The 20815-nt window shown below is 43.1% G+C and overlaps 1 protein-coding gene across 1 annotated transcript in view; it reads right to left on the bottom strand.

Annotated features, from left to right (window-relative positions):
- Positions 1-9003: 9003 nt before the first annotated feature.
- Positions 9004-20815, bottom strand: part of CCR10 (C-C motif chemokine receptor 10) — a 46932-nt gene continuing 35120 nt past the window's right edge. Inside the window, exons 3-7 of the mRNA XM_088480858.1 lie at positions 20177-20431; positions 16053-16120; positions 13355-13388; positions 13185-13240; positions 9004-10056 (exon numbers count right to left, since the gene is read on the bottom strand). Coding sequence (XP_088336984.1) covers positions 9004-10056; positions 13185-13240; positions 13355-13388; positions 16053-16120; positions 20177-20431 — 1466 coding nt within the window. The remainder of the gene's footprint in view (positions 10057-13184; positions 13241-13354; positions 13389-16052; positions 16121-20176; positions 20432-20815) is intronic.

Raw genomic sequence — 20815 nt, 5'->3', positions numbered from 1 at the left:
TATCCTTTTCTTGTAGACACAGGGGCGACCAAGTCAGTGATGAAATCTCCCGTTAATTTACAGGTGACCAACGAGACAATACCAACAATGGGTGTGACAGATAAAGTGGAACGTTATCCTTTAACTAGGTCCGCAGAGGTTAGTATTGGGCCGTTGCATACCAGACATTCTTTTCTTCTGGCTGCCGCGGCACCTACTAACCTGCTGGGCAGAGACTTGTTATGTAAAATGGGATGTGTCATATATTGCACCCCTGATGGTGTATATTTAGATATCCCAGAGAGAATGGTATACGAGGTGCGGGATATGTTAGACACCCCTCAAAGGATAATGTACCACTCTACAGTTTTAAAAGAAAATCCATCACAAGTTGATGAAATGTTGTCCCAAATTCCAGATTCCCTTTGGACAAAAGATGGACAGGACACTGGATTAATGGCAAATGTAAGCCCGGTAATGGTAAACTTAAAAAGTAGTAGGCAAGCTCCAAAAATTCCCCAGTACCCACTAAAACAGGAAGTAGAACTAGGGGTGTTTCCAATAATCGAGCGATTATTGCAACAAGGAATTTTAGTTCGTACTGCTAGTGTAGCCAACAGTCCCATGTTTCCAGTAAAGAAGAGTGGTGGGAGGGGTTATAGGCTGGTGCAAGACCTTAGAGGTGTTAATAAGGTAGTAGAGAGCCAATTCCCTGTAGTGCCAAATCCAGCTGTCATCCTGATGCAGATCCCACCAAATGCAACCCATTTCACTGTCATTGACCTCTGTTCTGCTTTCTTCTCTGTGCCTCTCCACCCTGACTGTCAGTACCTATTCACATTCACATACAGAGGTGTGCAATATACATGGACACGATTGCCCCAAGGTTTCATAGACAGCCCCAGTATTTTCTCCCAGGCATTGCATGACTGTTTACAAGCTTTTCAACCTGCCAATGGATCAGTTCTAATTCAATATGTGGACGATTTATTGCTATGTTCCGACTCTTTTATGTCATGTGTGAATGATACTAAACTTTTATTGCTTCATCTCTGCCTAACCCAGGGGTTACGACATCTCACAAATGATAGAATCCAGGCCATACAAAACATGACACTGCCGCAGAATCAACAGCAAATTCGTACCTTCTTGAGAATGTGTGGATGTGGATATTGCCGAATGTGGATACCAGGTTTTTTTATTTTGGCCTTGCCTTTACAGGAACTAGTCTCTTCCTCAAAGCCCGATCGCGTCATACACACTGAGGAATCAGAACAGGCTTTTCTTTATCTTAAGGATAGTCTGACAAAAGCTCCTGCATTGGGAATACCCGATTATGAAAAACCTTTTGATTTGTATTGTACGGAAGCCGATGGTTGTGCTGCAGGTGTCCTTACATAAAAACATGGTGATGCCAGTAGGCCCGTAGCATACTACAGTGCCCAATTGGACACGGTAGCAAGATCACTCCCCACCTGTTTGAGAAGTGTAACAGCTACCACCTTACTGGTGAGTAAAAGTGAGGACGTAGTATTGGGCCATGATATGATTGTCTGCACTCCCCATGCTGTATCTGCCCTGTTGAACTCAGCTCAAACCAGACACGTCTCCTCAGCTAGGTTCACCAAATGGGAACTAGCCCTAATCACTCCTGCAAATATTACAGTTAAACGTTGCAGTATGCTGAATCCAGCAACATACCTGCCATATGTACAACATGATGTACAAAGGGTGGAAGGAGAGGAGTTGCTGGCGGGAGGTGAGTTCGGCAGACATGATGATACTCACGATTGTATGCCATATCTGAATCAGACCTTTACTGCTAGACCTGACATACATGACACACCTTTAGAGAATGTGGATGTAACTTTCTATACGGATGGGAGTTGTCATAGACAAACAGACACAGGTGAATTATGTACAGGTTATGCTGTTGTAAATGACACAGACATCAGGGAAGCTAAACCTCTCGGTCCTCCTCACTCAGCCCAGGTGGCAGAGTTAGTAGCACTGACTAGAGCATGTGAACTGGCAGCAGGCAAATCTGCTAACATTTGCACTGACTCGAGGTACGCGTTCGGGGTGGTGCACGACTTTGGGGCTCTATGGCGTCTGAGAAATTTTATGACAGCAGCAGGCACACCAGTTGCACACTCCCGACACATAAAACATCTCTTAGAAGCAATCCAACTGCCCAAAGCAGTGGCAGTAATTAAATGCAAAGCCCACACATGTGAGGATGACCCAGTGTCACTGGGCAACAACAGAGCTGATGAAGCTGCAAAATGGGCAGCGGGGTTAAAAATGCCTTCTCCAATTGAAACAATTATGTCATTCCAAACCATTGATATGCTGAAATTGAGATGCAAAATTTGTGTTCAATTCAGGAAAAATCCATTTGGAAGTCCAAGGGGTGTGGGCAAGAGTCCTCCGGGCTCTGGAGGGATGGACATGGTAAGCCAGTAGCCCCCAAGGCATATTACCCCAGCCTGGCTGAGGCAGCACACGGTCTGACTCATCTGGGTAAACAGGGCATGTGCAAGTTGGTGAGGGCATACTGGTGCGCACCAGGGTTTTCTTCACAAGCAGAGAAGATAGCAATGTCCTGTCTGACCTGCTTGAGAAAGAACATAGGGAAAGCGATCCCTACCGAACCATCCCACATTCCACCGACTGATGGACCTTTCCAGGTGATACAAATTGATTTCATCCAATTACCACCCTGCAGGAACCTTAAGTATGTATTAGTGTGCACAGACGTATTCTCTAACTGGGTTGAGGCCTACCAGCAGCCACTAATACTGCTGCGTTTACTGCCAAGAAAATAGTTCAGGAATTTGTATGCAGGTACGGTATCCCTAGAATCATCGAAAGTGATAGGGGTACCCATTTCACAGGTGATGTTTTTCAAAATATATGTAAGCTGATGGGTATTAATAGCCGACTCCACACCCCCTACCGACCTTCAAGCCAGTGCCAAGGTAGAGAGGATGAACGGGACTATTAAAAATAAGCTAAGTAAAATCATGGCGGAGACTGGACTAGGATGGCCAGAAGCTTTACCTTCGGTCCTACATAGTATAAGGACCACTCCTAGATTTCCTCTGAATCTGTCCCCATTTGAAATATTGTTTGGTAGACAACCTCATTTGATTATAAGTCCACAGGAAGATCTAAAGGGTAACAACGAGGTAACTGTGAAGTATCTTATATCAATGAGTAAGCAGTTAAAGCAACAGCAGCAGAAACTGAAATTGTTGTCCCATGATATGCCTGAAATGAACTGCCATGATGTTGAACCAGGAGAATATGTAATGATCCGAAATTTTTTACGTTCAGGTTGTTTGACTGATCGATGGGAAGGTCCGTACCAGGTGCTGCTGACGAGTACTACATCTTTGAAGGTGGCCGAGAGAGATACCTGGGTCCATTCCACTCACTGCAAAAAGGTCAATCAACCGGTGGAGAAACAAGTCGGAGACAAAGCTGATAGTGTGGATCTGTCGCTCGCGAGCTTGTTCCGGGAGGATTGAAAAGGTCTTGGTGAGATACCTGAACTGAGAGAAATTTGCAGGTCTTGTTGTGACAATGGATGGGCCTGCTGTGTTCATTTTCATATTCTCTTTTAGAGTGTTCACCATCCTGGTCAGTTCGGGAATATCCAGTGTCTGCGATGGGGGACCGATTGAGGAAACAGGAGCTGATGGCAGTGCTGATGGAGTGGAGAAAGGAGGAGAGCAATGCCAATCAGGGGAGTGTCTGACCAATCTTAGTACTGTTATTGTTAAGAGAGCTGTCATTCCGGATACTCGGGGAAGGTGTGGAGGGTTATCGTCTGAAGATTCCTGTATTTGTGAGTTTTGTGGGTCCCTAGTTGATGAGAACTATATTCAACAGTGCCAACCTAAATATAATCCGTACTGGGGAGGGTATCCTTTAGAGGATTATCACAGCATGGTAGGCAAAGTGTTAAATCAAACTGATTGCTGGGTGTGTTCACATGTGCCACAGGGACAGCATAATGTAGGGTTGGTGCCATTTCCGCTGAATATCACGGGAATTTTAGAATTACAAAAAGGGAAAACATTGGATGGAAAATTCCTCTCATCCAAACCACCTCATTTCAAACTCTATCAATTTCAAGTAGATAAATCACTTTTGTGTTTAAACATAACCAACCCCAATAAACCCGGAGGTTGGGAAGTGACGGGGAATAATCAGACGATGACCTTCTCACAAAGAGCTGATAATGAGTCCATAAACTATGACCTGCTACGCTCAATTAAATCAAGTGGGAAATATTTTAGGTACCGGTATACATTGAGTTCCACCAAAGAAATGATTGGTAAAGTACCAGATGGTTATTGTGCTAAAATAATACAACCAGAAACTTGCATATACCAGATGGAAGAGCCTGAGATAGGATTGTTTGCTAGAGAAATGTGTTTAATGATAATGATGCATACCATTCCTTATGTTCTCCCCGATAATGTATATTTTATATGTGGAAGAAAGGCGTATAAGTGGCTCTCCCCGAGTTCCGAAGGTTTGTGTTATCTGGGAAGAGTAGTCCCAAAAGTTATGACCCTCACACATGTTGAAATGTTGGGAATACATAAAAACACACCGTCACCATATCTTCACACACAATATGAGCGCAGAGGCAAGAGAAATATGATACCTGGTCATATGCATAAAGCCACTCAGTTAATCAGTGAGACAACTGGCTTCCAAGTTTTAGTCGCCCTGGATCCCACCAGAATTGCTAGGGGTACATTAGATTTTAGATATATCCAGGAACTTGTTAAATTATCAGATAATATCACCCAGATGTACGATGACACATTCAGGTACACAGGGAGAGAATTGCAAGCGTACAAGAAAGAACTAGTGCAACACAGGCTAGTGTTGAATTATTTAACTGCTGTTACTGGAGGGTATTGCGTAACGTTAGCCACCCAATTTGGAGTAAAGTGTTGCACTTATGTCACCAATGATACCAGCGACCCTAAGGAGGTGATAGACCAGAAGATGGATGAGATTCTGCAGCTAAAGTGGGAATTTCGTAAGAACCATAACGCATCAGTGGCTGAAGCAGGGGAAAAGATAGACGGATGGGTTTCATGGCTGAACCCAGTGAAATGGTTCTCGGGTCTAGGAGAGTGGGTCCAGGAAGTGATCACCAGCATAGGCAAATTCTTGATCCTTATACTGATTGTCATCATAGTAATTGGCATATGCATCCGGTGTGTTCCTATTGTGTTGAAGTGTGGAAAATGTGAAAACAGAGTGAAACGAAGGAATGAAACTATGATGGTGGTCAGAAATGATAATATGTATACCGAGGTAGATACAGAACTGCACTGCAACCCTGAGCTAGGAAGTACCATCATTTAAATGTATAATATTTAGACATGCATAGAAGATATTATTGAAATGTTATTTATAGAACACCCAGACAATATAAAGTCTCAAATTCCCCTTCAAGACTGCTGTTATAAGACTGGTGCATTCCCACACCTGTCACATGATCTCCCAAGATCCGCGGTGTGCGTATAATAGTAGTTTTATGCCCCCGCCTAGAGACACATTATTGATGGATTAAGAACCACCTTGTGCCATCCCATAATAACACTAATTAATATGTGAATGTAAGCCTAAAATAAATTTATATAGCAGATTGTGATAGCATGTTGTTTGCTATCAAAGGGTGGACTGTCGAAGCTGAATAATTGGCTGAGACAAGTTCAGTTTAAAATTTAATCGCAGCAACGCCATCTTGCGAATGGCCGCAAGACTCCATTTTAGAAATGCGATCGCAAGACGCCATTTTGCGAATGGCCGCCTAAGCGCCATTTTAGGTGAACTCACAATATAGTACATGTGGCGATATTTTTATTAGCACTATGCGATCGCTTCTTTCACCTTTTTTCATATGCACAATTATACTCACAAGGGCGCTATTAAATAATCACATATTAGCGAATGCATGAGACTTAGTATGAAACCGCTGAAAAAGTAGCTTTATGCGCACGCATCTGCCCCAAATTAACTAGCGTCCTTATATCAAACCCCGAATACTCACACACTACATATTCGCACACAAGGTTCCATTAGCATCAAAATGTATGATTCAAGTTGGTTAAGTTAGTTTAAATGCTAAGAAATAGAGGTTTTTGATAACTAAGGTATTATACATGATAAGCAAGGTGTGTTTGGTTTCGTTCTGATGCGTACGCTTTTTACAGCATCCCGGTGTTATCGGTGGAGAGATCGCATCATGCAAACTCAAGTTACGGATCGCAGAACTTACAAGCAACAAAATGTTTAGCTGATGGAATGTTACAGGAGGCGTTACTAGAAAGACCCCTGTTGTTGGAGGCAGGGAAAGTCTATTTGAAACAACCTGTTAAATGTGCCGTAACATATGCTTCTCCTTTGGGAACCAATGAGATCAGCAGGAAGTTTTCTCTTTGTCCTGTTTCAGTCTGGGGGGAATAAATACATGTGTCCGAATACTGGTTTTCCAGTTCATGCTGAATTTTGGGTGTACTGAGGATATCTAGTCTGAAGTCTATCTCTGGGTCCAGAGGTGCAGCGTATGTATAACTGTACTTGTGTCTGTATTATTTCCTTTTACGCCTAATTTGTGTATGTATAGATTGCGTGTAACTGACTGTACTTTTACCTGAATAATACTTGTGCGTTGGAACCACAGATTCCACTCCTGTCTTTATTTGCGGTTATACTGCGTACGCAATTAGCGTTCTGTTTAGAGGTTATAGGCAGGTTTTTGTCTTAGAGGTTCTAGGCAGGTGAATCTTAGAGGTTTGTAGGCAGGAATATACTAAAGGTTAATACTGACGATTTAATAGGGGGGAGGGTGAGGGTTAGGTTTAGGGGTTAGGCACTAGGGGGAGAGTTAGACCCTAAGGGGGGAGGGTTAGGTTTAGGGTGCGGGGAGGGGAGGGGGAGGACAGAGGTTAGGTTCAGGCACCAGGAAGGGAGGGAGAGGGGGAGGTTTACCATACTGACCACCAAGTGTTGGTATGTTAACTCTGTTGGGATCCAGGCATCGGGATTCTGACCGCCTGGATCGAGTCTGTCGGTATTACATACCGATTCGTACATGCTGCCCATGTTGAACGTAGTGGAACTATCTTTTTGCTACTTTGCATGTGTCTAAGTCACACAGACATGCATCCCGATTTTGTCCATATAGAATAGCAGTTGTAATTTCAAGGGCAGGTTGGGAAATGTGAAAATGTATTAGGTGTTCCTGGGCAGTGACAGGGAGGTGGCTTAGTGCAAGCACGGAGAAGGTCCATCTTATGGGAGTGTGTACACAGACGCTCGACTGTTCACTTAGCAGGCCATACGCAGACAGAGAAACTGCACCTACCATAGGACTGGAGCAAGGTTTGATATTGGGATTGATGGTGGCATCTAAGGATGCACCAATCGGTATCACTGCGTGTACAGATGCTGACAGTGAGCGTCTCAGTCCTTGCACACTCGGACACTCAGATGTACACAAAGGAAAGACTTTATTTTGGCATTTGCATAAAGTCGCATACGGGTGACAGCTAAAAGATGCTTCTGCATCCACCTCTGAATCAGGCCCTGCCATTCACAAAAAAGCAAAACATTTTTTTATTGTCAAATGCTCCTGTCTGCCCAGAAGAGACATACGTGCTCGCCAACATTCTGGTTTTGGGATCTGCTTCCACCTGCAGTTTCAATTGAAAGGTGTGGGTGCAACATGGGATGCGCATGAACTATAGACCACATAATTCTTTCATTTTAATAAAAATTTTAATAAAAACAAATACATTTAAATTTACCCATATTCTCTGGGATTAGCCTGAATTAAGTGTTAAATTATAGCGAGAGTGAGGGGCCTGATCTTTATTATGTGTCACTTAAGTGCTTGGGATTTCCCATATAAAACGGACTTGTGAGGTCTATAAGGAAAACAAACTATTTTGTGGGTGCATTCATGTGTCTGGCCCCATTCCCCAAACTCATCATCGCATAACCATGAGATAAATGCAAGATGTTGCTCCCTCACAGAAGCAGCCATATTGGCACAAATATCTAAGGTCTTTCTAGTAAAATAAATTGGTCCATTTGCATGTAAATAACATAAGCAATGGATACGTTTTGCATTTTTGTAAATGAGTCTAATTACACACTATGAGAACAGAGCAAAGCTTCAAATTATAGATAAATCATGAAAATAGTAAAATATGGATTTAGGTGAAATTGACATGACCATTACAGGCAAAACAGTGGTATTATGTGTAGCATATACTGTTTGTTAGTACATGTAAGTTATATAAAGCATTCTTTTCAATATAATGTTAGTAAAAGTCCTTTAAAACATACTATATCTCCTTTGTAATGTCATTTTGGGTGGAGTACAATTGGTTAAGCTACAATACAGAAGTCTATGGCTTCTCCCTTTGGAATACGATGATTTAAGGTGAGGCACGAGCCTAGAAGTGGCCACTTGCTGAGGGTGAAACTGTGATGTTGGTTTTATTACTGTAAGTCTGAAATGTTATAAAAGCAAATTTATTGAAGCAAGAAGGAAGACAATGTAAACGGTCCTACTGAGTAACTGTGTATATAATTTAAAAAAAAATTAAATTTCGTAGGTCACAACTTGTTTTATTAATATATTTTACTGGCAATTGCCGAATTAGGATTTATAAACTAATAATGAGAATAATAAAAATAGAGCTTGGGGATGGCCCTTAAAGTTGTGCCTAGGGGAGGTCTCACTTCTAAATCTGCCCCTGGGCAAATTGTAGTAGGATAGAGTAGTACAGCTCTGGATCATTAAAGTCTCTAGGAGCCCCATCAGATCAGAGTAGGCAGAGGGAGTTGCTGGACCTCAGGTAAGTGGAGTTCTACATTCTAACATCTAATGACTTCCACCCATTAAGTTTTTGATGGAATTCTTCTGTAATAATGCTTTTTTAAGGTGTCTCGTTAAAGGGATGTTTATCTCCATGACATCTACAATGTAAAACTGCTGGTGTCCATTGTCGCCGGAGTGTAGGAATTTCTGCTTGATGCACAATAACGGTCTCTAGAGATACAGCCAATATTCTTCAGAAGGAGTAGGATATCATTCCTGAATTGTACCCCGATAAATGCATAGAGGATTGGATTAAGACAGCATCGTGAGAATGCCAAATTACTGGTGATGATGATTGCGATATCTTTACGCTTCCTCTCTTCACAGGTCATCTGTTTGCTCCCTAGGAAGTCAGTGGTCTCTATAAAAGTGACCAATGTGTATGGGAGTTGGAAGATCACAAAGACTAGCACAATTGAGAGAATGACTTTGAGAGCTCTGTGCTTCTGAAACCTCCTGCCTGACAAAAGGGTCCTGATGATAATGGAGTAGCACACGACCATCACGCAGAAAGGTATAAAGAAGCCAAGAATTATCTGAAAGATGTTACTTGTGGTCTTCACTGCACTGGTGACCTCTTCTGGGAATATCATCTTACAGATGTGTGATCCATCCAACAATTTTGACTCGCTGTAAATTAATTGTGGGAGACTGAGTAAACCAGATACAACCCAAACAATTATGGAGATTAGTTTGCTGTAGTAAATGGATCTCTGGCGTAGTGTATGGGCCTTTACAGCTCGGACAATCACTATGTATCTGTCCACGCTGATGCAGGTCAGGAAAAGTAACCCACTAAAGAAATTGATGGAGTAGATACCATTAATCAATCTGCACATCTCATTGCCAAACACCCAACCTTTTACTGCACTGACGGACAGAAAGGGAAGCGTTAAAAGCAATAGAAGGTCAGCTATCGCCAGGTTAATCAAATAGATATCAGTCATAGTTTTCACTTGTTTGGTGAATTTATATGTAAGGAGAACCAAGCTATTGCCGCATATACCAATCAGAAATATAAAAGGTTGCACAAATGGTTGAAAGATGCTGCTGAATTCCTGTATTGCAGTTACATCACAGATCCGTGGAATTTGACTGTCGTAATCAGAAGACACATAGAAATCCGTTGAATATTGGAAGTTGTCTGAAGTCTGTAAGAGAAAAAACAAAAGACTATCACTTGTGTGTGAATAAAATCCATGTAGGTCCTTCTGCCTAAATATGACATTAGAAACAAACCTCTTACCCACAAATCATTGCCCAGAGTTCTTTTCTTTCTTACTGATAACTGCTGGTGACATCTCACCCAGCCTAGCCCAATTCAATCACCACTATTTAAACTCCTCTTTCCACCCCAATACTCCCATCCACCTCGAACTTTCAATTCCTTCAACCTTATCCAATTGCATCCATGACCACCTCTTTTCCCTATGAGATCTGTTGTAAACAAACTTTCATTGATCCATGATATAGGGCGGGATGCAGCAAAGGAAGAAATGCGGTCAAACCCCGAAAATGCGGGTTTGACAGTATTTCTCATATGCGCCATTTTCAGATGGCGTGATCCTATATAAGCCTATGGGCTTCTATCGGGAGAGTGCTGTGAGAGGGATCCCTCCCAGCACCCCTCGTGGCACACTCATCTTTCTGCGCATGTGCAGAAGGATGCCAGGGGGACTTCTGGGTCATAGCCCCGGAAGTCCTTCATTTGCAAAGGACAGCTCTTACCGAGAGAACTGAGTGCTGTCCTTTGCAGTGTTCTTCATACATAACGGCATTACTAACACCGGCATACATGCAAAGGGTGGTGGGATGCATTGCAATCCGAATGCGATGCGCCATGCATCCTGCCCATAATCATTTAATAGGTGTAGATGTATCAAAGCTTGGAGAGAGATAAAATGGAGAGAGATAAAGTGTCAACCAATCAGCTCCTAACTGTCCTTTTTGAAATACAGCCTGTTGCCCCCCCCCAACATAAAATCATTCCGACGCCCCTGATGGGTGGCACTGGTTTCCGCTTGCAGACGCACGAACCCACACCTTAGCTCTGCAGATTCTCACATTAACATAAGGTAGTTAATCTGGCTTCTGCAGCTGACACAGAATCAGCCTCTCAGAGTCCTGTCAACAAATGACAGAGGTAAAGGTCCCATACTTCATCATTAGTCTACAGAGGGGTTACACAAATCAGTTCTAGTAGCCCCAGTAAGTACGCTAGTGCAATATTAGAAAACATTTTGCTTAAAATATAGTAAATGTGCTTGTTAAAAAAATTAAAAAGGTTTTCAAATTCTAGATCCAAAATGTATTGATTTGTATGATATTCTAACACACCCTTCACTAGAAGAGTTAAAGTATGATGAAAATGTGTTTTTTAACTAAATTTTCCTCATACTTAGTAATAGCTTATTATTTAATTAATAAGACAAGCAAGTGTTAAATACAGTGTTATCCTGTTGTGTCTTTTCATCAGTCACTACTGTAGGTCTTTATCAAATCCTATTGTATATTTTTACTAGCCAATAGTTTGAGATGTATAGTTTCATGTGTAATAATTACATTATTTTCATTTGATTGATATTAGGGGGTATATTTACTAAGCGGTTTGCATTTTCGGCGAGATTGCTGCATTTTCCTGATGGTTAAGCTATCCGACTATTTGCTAAACAGAAACTGCTGTGAAACCACCAAGTCTCCAGCTACACATCACCATACTGATTTGTACAATAGAAAATATATACACCTGCCTATTTACTATGCTTTAGTTTTGTAAACCTCCACAAAACCCACCCAAATAAATGACATCTGACAGACATGGTGTGGAAACACGATACCTTTTAAAAGGGACCCAAGCATTTGGCTGTATGCATTATGGGATTTTTGCAAACAACATGCACAGCAGTTTTTGCATATATTGGGCATTACATCACCTGACCAGAAGAAGGCAGAAGAGGACCACCAGCAGCAACATGAAGAGGTTCTACGCTGGCTACACATTGAGGGACACAGGGCCATCTTAACTTATGGGCATACTGGGACAGGCAGAGAAAGATGCTCCACGGCCGCTCTGATTGTGAATTACACACAATCAGAGTGTCCAGGCAGCATTCGCTACCTGGCCTGTAGCCACAGAGCCAGATTATGGGAGGGAACACGTCCTTTTAGGCCCCCCTCTCTCAAGAGGGTTCCCATACTTTAATCAGTGCATAGCAGGAACTGCACTGCGAGCTGGAGAAGAGGGAGGTGGAGTCTGTAATCCTCACTTTACATCATGTTTTCTATGTTTAAATATTGATTTTGTTGAAAGTACCAGCTGTTTACATTTTTATTACATTGAATTTGTGGGTAGGGGCCTCAGTGCATTGCTTTGCTCAGGGCCTACGGTGCTGTTAAGACAGCCCTGGGGGGTGAGGCAGTTTAGGCAGACACTCATTATAAATTAATTTAGATGTTAGTATACTTGTGATTATTGTGTTACTCATGTTATGACACAACATTTAGTGCTAGTGTTGTTTAGCAGCGGTGTCACTACGGGTGGTGACACCCGGGGCAGCACTGAGGTAATCGAAGGCCACACACCCTGATGTGTGCCATTTTGGGGTGTGACAAACGCTACACTTGGGGCTTGTTTAGCGCTCCAGGAGCTGCTTGGCAGCCACCAGCCTCTCCGGACAAAGGGGAGCGTGGATGACGTGCGTCATCCATCACTGCTGCTGCAGCACTGCCAAGTGGTACCATCTGAGGGGGTGACACCAAAATAACAGAGGTGCTCTGCTATTTTGGTGTCACCCCCTTAAATGGTGCCACCCAGTTCGGCCCGCACCAACCGCACTACCCTAGTGACGCCACTGTTGTTTACATATGTTCATGTCAGTGTATGGGTAGACTATTCGGGGCATATTTGAAAAGCAGCTGCTCCCACAATCCCTACAACCTCTGATTCTGCCACTAATTACTAGTAATGGAATTTAGTGCGTAAGGATGAAGTGAGTAGGGGGCAAAGAGCCAGACTGGGTAGATTACAAAGGTAGAGGATCTAAACTGATTCCTATTTGTAATCTGGATTTCCTTCGCAACGGAAGTAGCGAGGCTCAAAGAACCCAAGCCACCTGAAGAATGTGTAATTCCCACAGTCAAACTTTCAGTTTTTGGACTGAAGGTTCGGATCGGGGCTGCAAGATAAGAGATATCAATGATAGCTCCTGCAGTACCAAAACTGAATGGCCCAGTTACTTCATTCTTACAAAAGAAGGTGAAATATAATCTGTTTGCTTACCTTAAGCAATGATGAATTGGCCAACGTAATTAAAACACGCTGCAAGAATATGGAAGCTAGCAAAAAATAAATATTAGTCACAAATATTATGGTCACAACTCAGGAATTGCTTGTAACAAGCAAATGAGAAAATTCAGGAACATAGCATCAACATGTTAAAATTAAATTACCATTCTCTTGCTTTCCAATAATGTAGCTATAAAGCTAAAATGTCAAAATATATCCATAAAATTGTGACAATGCACACAATAATACATATTTATTTTTATTTCAAAAAAGGCATGAGCAATCTCTTCTGGTCAGCTTCTGGGGCTCCCCTGCCTGGTGCATGCACCATTCCTGGTTGGAGTAGAAGGGAGTAAATTGAAGGAGAGGTGCAGCTTTTTGGATGGTGTGGGTATTGGTAATCGTGCAGCAGTTTGGGACGATAATGACACCACATTATTATTTAACTACCTAATGGAGTTTAACAATTAAAATGTGGATGGCGCTAGTGTGTGCCTTTGTAACCTGAATATATACGGTGCTGCTGTCTATTGAGAGAGGTGTGCACTTCTCCCTGATTAAGAAAAAAAGAGAAAGATATAGACTGCGCACTCAAGGATTATTCAGAGCCAACAAGTCTTTTAAAATAATTAATTAAAACATATTTTAATCAAAGAAATAATAAGTGGGTATACAGAGAAACCCATACATTTTATATAAACAAAATTATGTAATATCTTTGTGCAAAAAACATATCTATGCTAAAAAACACAACATAAGTCAATTGTGATAAATAGTTAAAAGATGGTCACCAGCATTCCATTATAGGAAAAAATGTAACAATATAAAAAATATTGTTTCTAATACTTCAGTAGCATGTAGCAATATTCAATCAAATTGTTTCAGCTTATATTTAGAGATCTCATATCATAGTGAGCCGAAAACACGTTGCTACTGTGTACCAGCAGAGCAGAGTAGTTCACTTAAAAGTGCAAAAAATGTAATAAAAAAACAAAAAGTCATAACAGGCTTACCGGTAAGGCCACAGTTTTATGTAGGAACCAGATATTGCTGTCGTTCCAAAAAGTAATTTGTCTCATACACTGGATAAACTGCAGGAACGTAGTTAGTATATCACATACACCGGGTAGTGGCAGGTTACTCCGGGAGACTCTGCAGACCAGATGTAGCCAGGTGTGTAGGATACCCTGGAAATGTAGCTGTTTTCGAATCGTATGTTAGCCGCAGGGATGCTAATCTCTGAGCCGCAGATGGTTTGGAAAGTAATGCTGGTCTCCAATATGTGTTCTTTGCTTGCGGCTAGGTGCTTATTCCTGTAAAGACTTTAAACGCTGGTGCCTTGTAGAGATAAAGGGGTCTATTTACTAAGCAGTGTTAGGAGACAGAGTGAAAAGTGATAAGAAAGTGATAAGGTGCCAGCCAATCAGCTCCCAACTGTCATTTTTCAAACACAGCCTGTGAGATGACAGTTGGAAGCTGATTGGCTGGCACCTTATCACTTTCTTATCACTTTTCACTCTGTCTCCTAACACTGCTTCGTAAATAGATCCCACAGTTCTCTGACTGATGGAGTGAAGCTGGTGACCTGGGAAGTGGTGTTGTCCACTAACTGATTCCAGGTCAGTAAATATTCTTATGTGCACAGAGATTTGAGTCTCCATAGCAGAGGCTAACTTGTTGAGGATAGCATTTGTGGCAGAAGGTGTTGGTGCCAGTTCAAGTGCCTAATAAAGTTATTGCTCTGCCTTGAAAGGCAGAATTAAGATCCTCCAGCTCCACCATCTGAACAGTTGAGTGGGATTGTTTTGGAGCAGTAGCTGGAGAAATAGGAGCAGTCTCTTGTTCTGGAGAGCTTATTGCACAAGGGTCATCCATTCTTCCTCCTCTCACTACAGGAGTTGCCTGAAGAGGTGCAGAGAACACTAGGTATCACCAGGGGCGCCGAGAGGGGGGGAGCGGGTACTATGTATCCCGGCCCGGTCTTCCTGAGGGGCCTGGGTCTGGTGCCGCCCCCCTCCCTCATAGCGTGTGCTGAGCTGCAGTTGGAGACTGCTGTGGCTGCTGAGCAGCAGCCACAGCAGTCTCCTATGCCTGTGGGGGGCGTCCCGCTCCCTGCACCGGGCTGAGGGGCTCACAGCACATGAGGCGCTGCAAATGTGTGGGTTTTTTTGCTCAAGGGGGTGTGACCATGCCTCCCACAATTAGGCCATGCCCCCCATCTGCACCTGGGCCCGGCAGGTCTCTCTAAGCCCCTGGGTGTCACCATCCGAGGGGGTGACACCAAAATGCTGGCTCCTCAACAGTGACCGGGAGCAGGGCGCTTGCACTGTGATGTCATTGTGCAACATCCAGCTTCCGGTCATTGAGGCAAAGCCATCTGTGTGGAGCGAGAGTCTCTGGGGACAGCCCAGCATCGCTGGGAGTGCTGCGCTCACCCCCAGAGTCCTAAAAATGGGGGCATGCTGGAAGGCCACGCCCCCTTCTCGCAAGATCACGTCCCCTTTTCGGATGCACGTCTACACTGTGTCCAGAACACTATTTGGTGCACTGGGTGACACCGACGCTAGTGTTGTCGCTGTGGCAGAGTGCTGCTTCTTGAAGACTGCAACTTCCTCCAGGGCAGCGCGTCTTGTGTATGGGAGTGAGAAGGATCTTGGAGTGCACCTGTTAATTTATTGAATATTAGTAAGTGTGTGAGAGCTGTGGCTGTAGCACTCGGCACATGTTTTGTTTTCACTCACCAGCTACTTCCTCCTAAGCACTGTGTCTTGTGGTTCGTCTGGCTGTTTTTGTACATTGTAAAGTGTGTGCGTTTACAAATAAATGTTAACGAATTTAAAAATAAAAGTAATGATCACTCACCATGTTCGGCTTGCTGATCTGGTGCATTGAAGTCAGGGGTATTATTCTGCGCATAGCCTCTTCATATTCTGTGTAATAGATGGAAAGTGGGACCCACCACATGTCCTTGTAAACATTCTTCCCCCATTTTTGCTTAACCCTCCTTATGATGTTGGAAAACCTATTCTGACAGTGGGTCTCAGACCTCTTCGATGTCCCAAAGACATTTACAGCCTGCACAACACTGGCCTCTAATTGGCGCTTCCATTTGACAGAGGTTTTGATTTCCTGGCTTCCTAATATTCGGTTGTAACATGGCACTATAGTGAAGATTAGCACCACATTTTCCTCATTTGAGAAGCAGATGCTGCACCCACTTTCGGTTTTGGGAGGCAGCCACTTCTCACCTGACTCCTGCACAACCTCCTGTGCCTACTCTGCCCCTTCTAGCCTCCTCTCTTCCACATTGTATTTCCTATCCCCCTCCATATTAACACAAAACAAAGAAACTGACATGATAAACCAATACAGAAAAATAAATCTCACTCTAACAATAACACTAACGCTACATCCAAGCACACCACATGCTCAAACAAAATGAACACAGATGGGCCTAAAATAAAAATTGGACACAAGACAGAATTTGGATTAGAAGAAAAGACACACAAAACAAAGGGCCATATTCAATGATTCTGCGAAAAGCCGCTATCAGCGATACTTTATCGCCAATGTCATTTTCGCAGGTTTGACTTATCCCCGTTTTCAATTTTCCTGACTTTTCGCCAGTGCGAAAAGTCTATGCATTGGGACCAGCGAAAAAGTATCACCACTGAATAGGTGGGGAGAACAAGTGCAGAATTGGGGTTTTGAGGTGCAGTCTTCCAAAAACCACCCTGCACCCCTTGGCCAGGTCCCCAAAGGTATCCTGTGTTAACATTTTTTTAAAAAGTACCACAGGACACCCCAAAAAAGGTACTTTCATTTTGGGGGCAAAAAGTTGTGGGACAAACTTTTAAACTAGCGAAAAAGGTGTTTTTTGATTGCAGGTGCTTGCGCAGGTGGATTTTTCACGATTTTTACAAGTTCACTTTAGCCACTTAAAAATATGCTTCCATCCATTTTCAGGTACCCCAAATTTGATGTGACTACTTATATTCCCCCAAAAGAGTGGCTAAATGCTATTCTTCACCACAGTCCCAAAGACACTAAATAGGGCCTATTGAGACCATTCAAAAACCCAAATACCTTTTGCAGGACTATTTGGGGATACCCATAGTGAACCCCCATGTCAGAGCATCTTTTGGGGGGTGTCAGGCTGATTCCCCAAAAAATGACAGGACTTTCGACGATTTCGTTTTCGCCAGGTCCCATTTTCGCCCATTTGAAATTGTATACGGGGATAAGTGGGGACGAGCGCGATAACTTTTCAACTGCAAAACCTCCGATGACGGCGAAAAGTCTGGCAACGGACTTCTCGCTTCAAATTGAATATGCCCCTAAGTAGGACAAGACAACTTACAGCTCCACTCAGCAAGTATTAACTTATTTCCAAAAAATACACAAAACTCCAACACTACCAGTGGCGTCACTAACGGGGTGCTGGCCGCACTGGGTGACACCATCCGAGGGGGTGATACCAAAATAGCAGAGCTGCTCTGTTATATGGTGTCACTCCCTCAGATGGTGTCACCGAACAGTGATACAGCTGTGATGGATGACGTGCGCATGCGGGTGTCATCCATGCTGAGAAAGGCTGGGGTCTTCCCAGCAGCTCCTGAAGCACTGGGCAAGTCTCCTAGTGTGATGAGGAACAAGAGGGGGCATGACCTCCTGGGTATGAGGCCACACCCCCTACAGTGCACGGGAGGGGCAGGTAGGTGTCGCACGGGGTATCACCACCCATTGTGAAGTCTCTGAACACTATTAACTTCACTTCACACTTGCTAAGCAAATTGATGGCTTGGGGCCTTTTATAAGGTGATTGTGTTGTCAAAATAGCATGTTTGATAGGAAAACCAATAGGGGTGAAGCAGGAACTGTCTGTCATTTTCTTTTCAACGTGTTTGCAGCGCCACTTGTCAGCAGCTTTCATTAAAAATAAACTGATGAGCATCCGAGGCGGTTTTCAAAACAATGTCAAAACTGATGCATGGTAAATATTGTATTTAGCCATTCCAAACCGCCAGCAATGCCCATCAATTTGTAAACAATGGCTAACCCTATGCTTAGTAATTCCACTCCTAGCTAACCACATTTATCTCCCAAGCATTTCCCTGCTCCTACATATTTGCAAATTAATTTGGCATTACACTATTTTGTGTTTATTCACCTGATTTGTATCACATTTAACTATTTGAACGTGTCTATATCTCTCAGTGGTTATAACTGTTACAATACAAGACACCTTGTTATTCCATTCCACATTTAACACTGAAAATAGGATTCACTTCACTTGCTGACTATTCATTGTTGCTCTTTAAATCCTCAGTCAATACTAAAGGTGCATACACGCACAACGATTTTTTGAACGATATCGTTTATCGTTCTATCGTTGAAAAAATCGTTCACTTTCTAAGTGAAAACGATGAACGATTATCGTTCGTGTGCTTTCACGTTTGTAGTTTGTAGTTCAGTCAGACTGGCCAACTCAACGATTTTCAGTAAGTTAATATGCAAAAATCGTTTGTAGTTCAAAAAAATCGTTCATTACATTTAGTAAATGAACGATTTTAGTAAACGATTTTCATTCATTTTTTCCCTTGAAAAAATTAAACGAAAATCGTTTACTAAAATCGTTAATTTACTAAATTGTGTGTGTATATGCAGCTTAATTGATTGATCCACTGTTAGTTTCTTATTTCAATGGATTTACTATAGTCTATATGTTTCTACTATTGTATTAGTAATGTCTCTTACATGATACTAGTCCATTGTTTGCTGTTTATTCACTAATTTCTCATTTCACTTATTTAATTTGCCCGGTATGGTCTTTTATCTGACTCACTGTCTATTATAATACAACAAGTCCCCTTGGTGCTAACATGCATGCCTGATTCAATCTAACATTGCTGGTCACCTCACTATTTCCTATATATGTTTCTATTTTTTTTTTCAAGGGTAGCTCTCTTGCTCTAGGAGTCTTACCTCATACCCCTGTTACACCGACTTAAAAATCCCAGGTTTTTGCACGTCAACGCGCATCAACCCGGGATTTTTGTCAGTGTAAATGGATCCACTCGGGTCCAAGGCCCGGGGATCCAACTCGGGTAGTTTGCAGGGTTGACCACAGGTCATTCCCATGTCTCTCTGCAGTGTAAACAGCGCTATCTGGGTCACGATGATCGTATGCTACCCGATTGGCCGGCTTCAGTGGTGCTTGGAGATTACATAATCTCCAAGCGTCTACTGCAATGCCGTAAAAGCCAGGTCAATGCAGACCCATCTCCGGTGTGAAAGGTGCCGACCGGCCATACCCCGGGTTGGCGCTGCAGTCGGTAAGTCTCTGTCCCAGGTCTGATCTGGGTTGGAAACATGTTCCAAATACCAGTTCAGACCTGGGACTTTGGTGTATGAGTCACATTGCCAGAATTGGAGACAGGCAGATGGTGAACTGTTCACTCAGCTTTCTTCCCACATCTTCTTCTGAGTTATACCGCGGAACCCTCATCCTCTTTCTCTTCCTTTTGAAGAACATACTATGACTGTTCTCTCCTACCCAGCTTTGTGTGGTTTTCATTTATTGCACACCAGATATCTCAGTCTATTGGAAGCTTGGAGAGGAAAAAAAGATGTTGTCCTTAGAAGGCGCATGTCACAACCGGGCACTGGAAAACCTCTGATTTGGTTAAGAAATGGTGGGGGGGGGTTAGGATAATTGAGGAAAAGACAAGGGATGATAGACTAAGTCTCCTAGTTGCGTCCAAACCCAGGTTTGACTGGATATACCCAGAGGCGCGGACTCTAACTCACTTGGTGGTTTTCTCCAGTGGCCCCTCCAATCGGGATTTGGTTTTACCCTGCACCAAGTGAGCAGGTCATGGCCCTCTGGACAGGTACCTGGGAGTGACAGAAGACTGAAATATATACATATAAAATAACTAACACAGGGAACACTAAGAATACAGTAAGATGTTCCGGAGACGTACTGAATGCAGGGATGAAATTATACTGGGACAGGAACAAGGTACACAAAGATGCCACTTGGAGCGCACTGGAGGGGTAGACGGAACTTGTACTGAATACAGGAATGAAGTACACAAAGATTCCACTTGGGGGTTCACTGGAGGTGTAGACGGGACTTGTACTGGACACAGGAATGAAGTACACATGGGTGAAGTTGGAGACTGGATAGACAGAGGTGCGACTTGAGACACTCGTAGTGAACTTGTACGTATCACGGTCTGAATACACAGAGGTGCGACTAGAGACACTCAAGATGAACTCGTACTGCATCACAGGGATAAAGTACACAATGGTGCATACTTCGTACACTATGGTGTGTATTTTGTTCACAAAGGTGCGACTCCGGACGCACTGGAAGATGACTTGAAAGTGTACACAGTGTGTATTTTGTACACAAAGGTGCGACTCTGGCTGCACCAGCAGAGGACTGGCAAGGATACACAGTGGGGTGACTTGAGACACACAGGATAAACTTGTACCGAATGCGGGGACTGAATAAACAGAGGTGTGGCTGGAGATACACAGGAAGCCAGGAACTTATACGGAACACAGGGACTGAATACACAGAGTATGGTTTAAGACACACAGGAAACCAGGAACAC

The sequence above is a fragment of the Taudactylus pleione genome, unplaced genomic scaffold (assembly GCF_031769625.1).
Source record: "Taudactylus pleione unplaced genomic scaffold, aTauple2 ptg000256l, whole genome shotgun sequence".
Classification (NCBI taxonomy): domain Eukaryota; kingdom Metazoa; phylum Chordata; class Amphibia; order Anura; family Myobatrachidae; genus Taudactylus; species Taudactylus pleione.
Note: the sequence above shows the minus strand (reverse complement) of the source record. Positions and strands in the feature narration are given on the sequence as shown.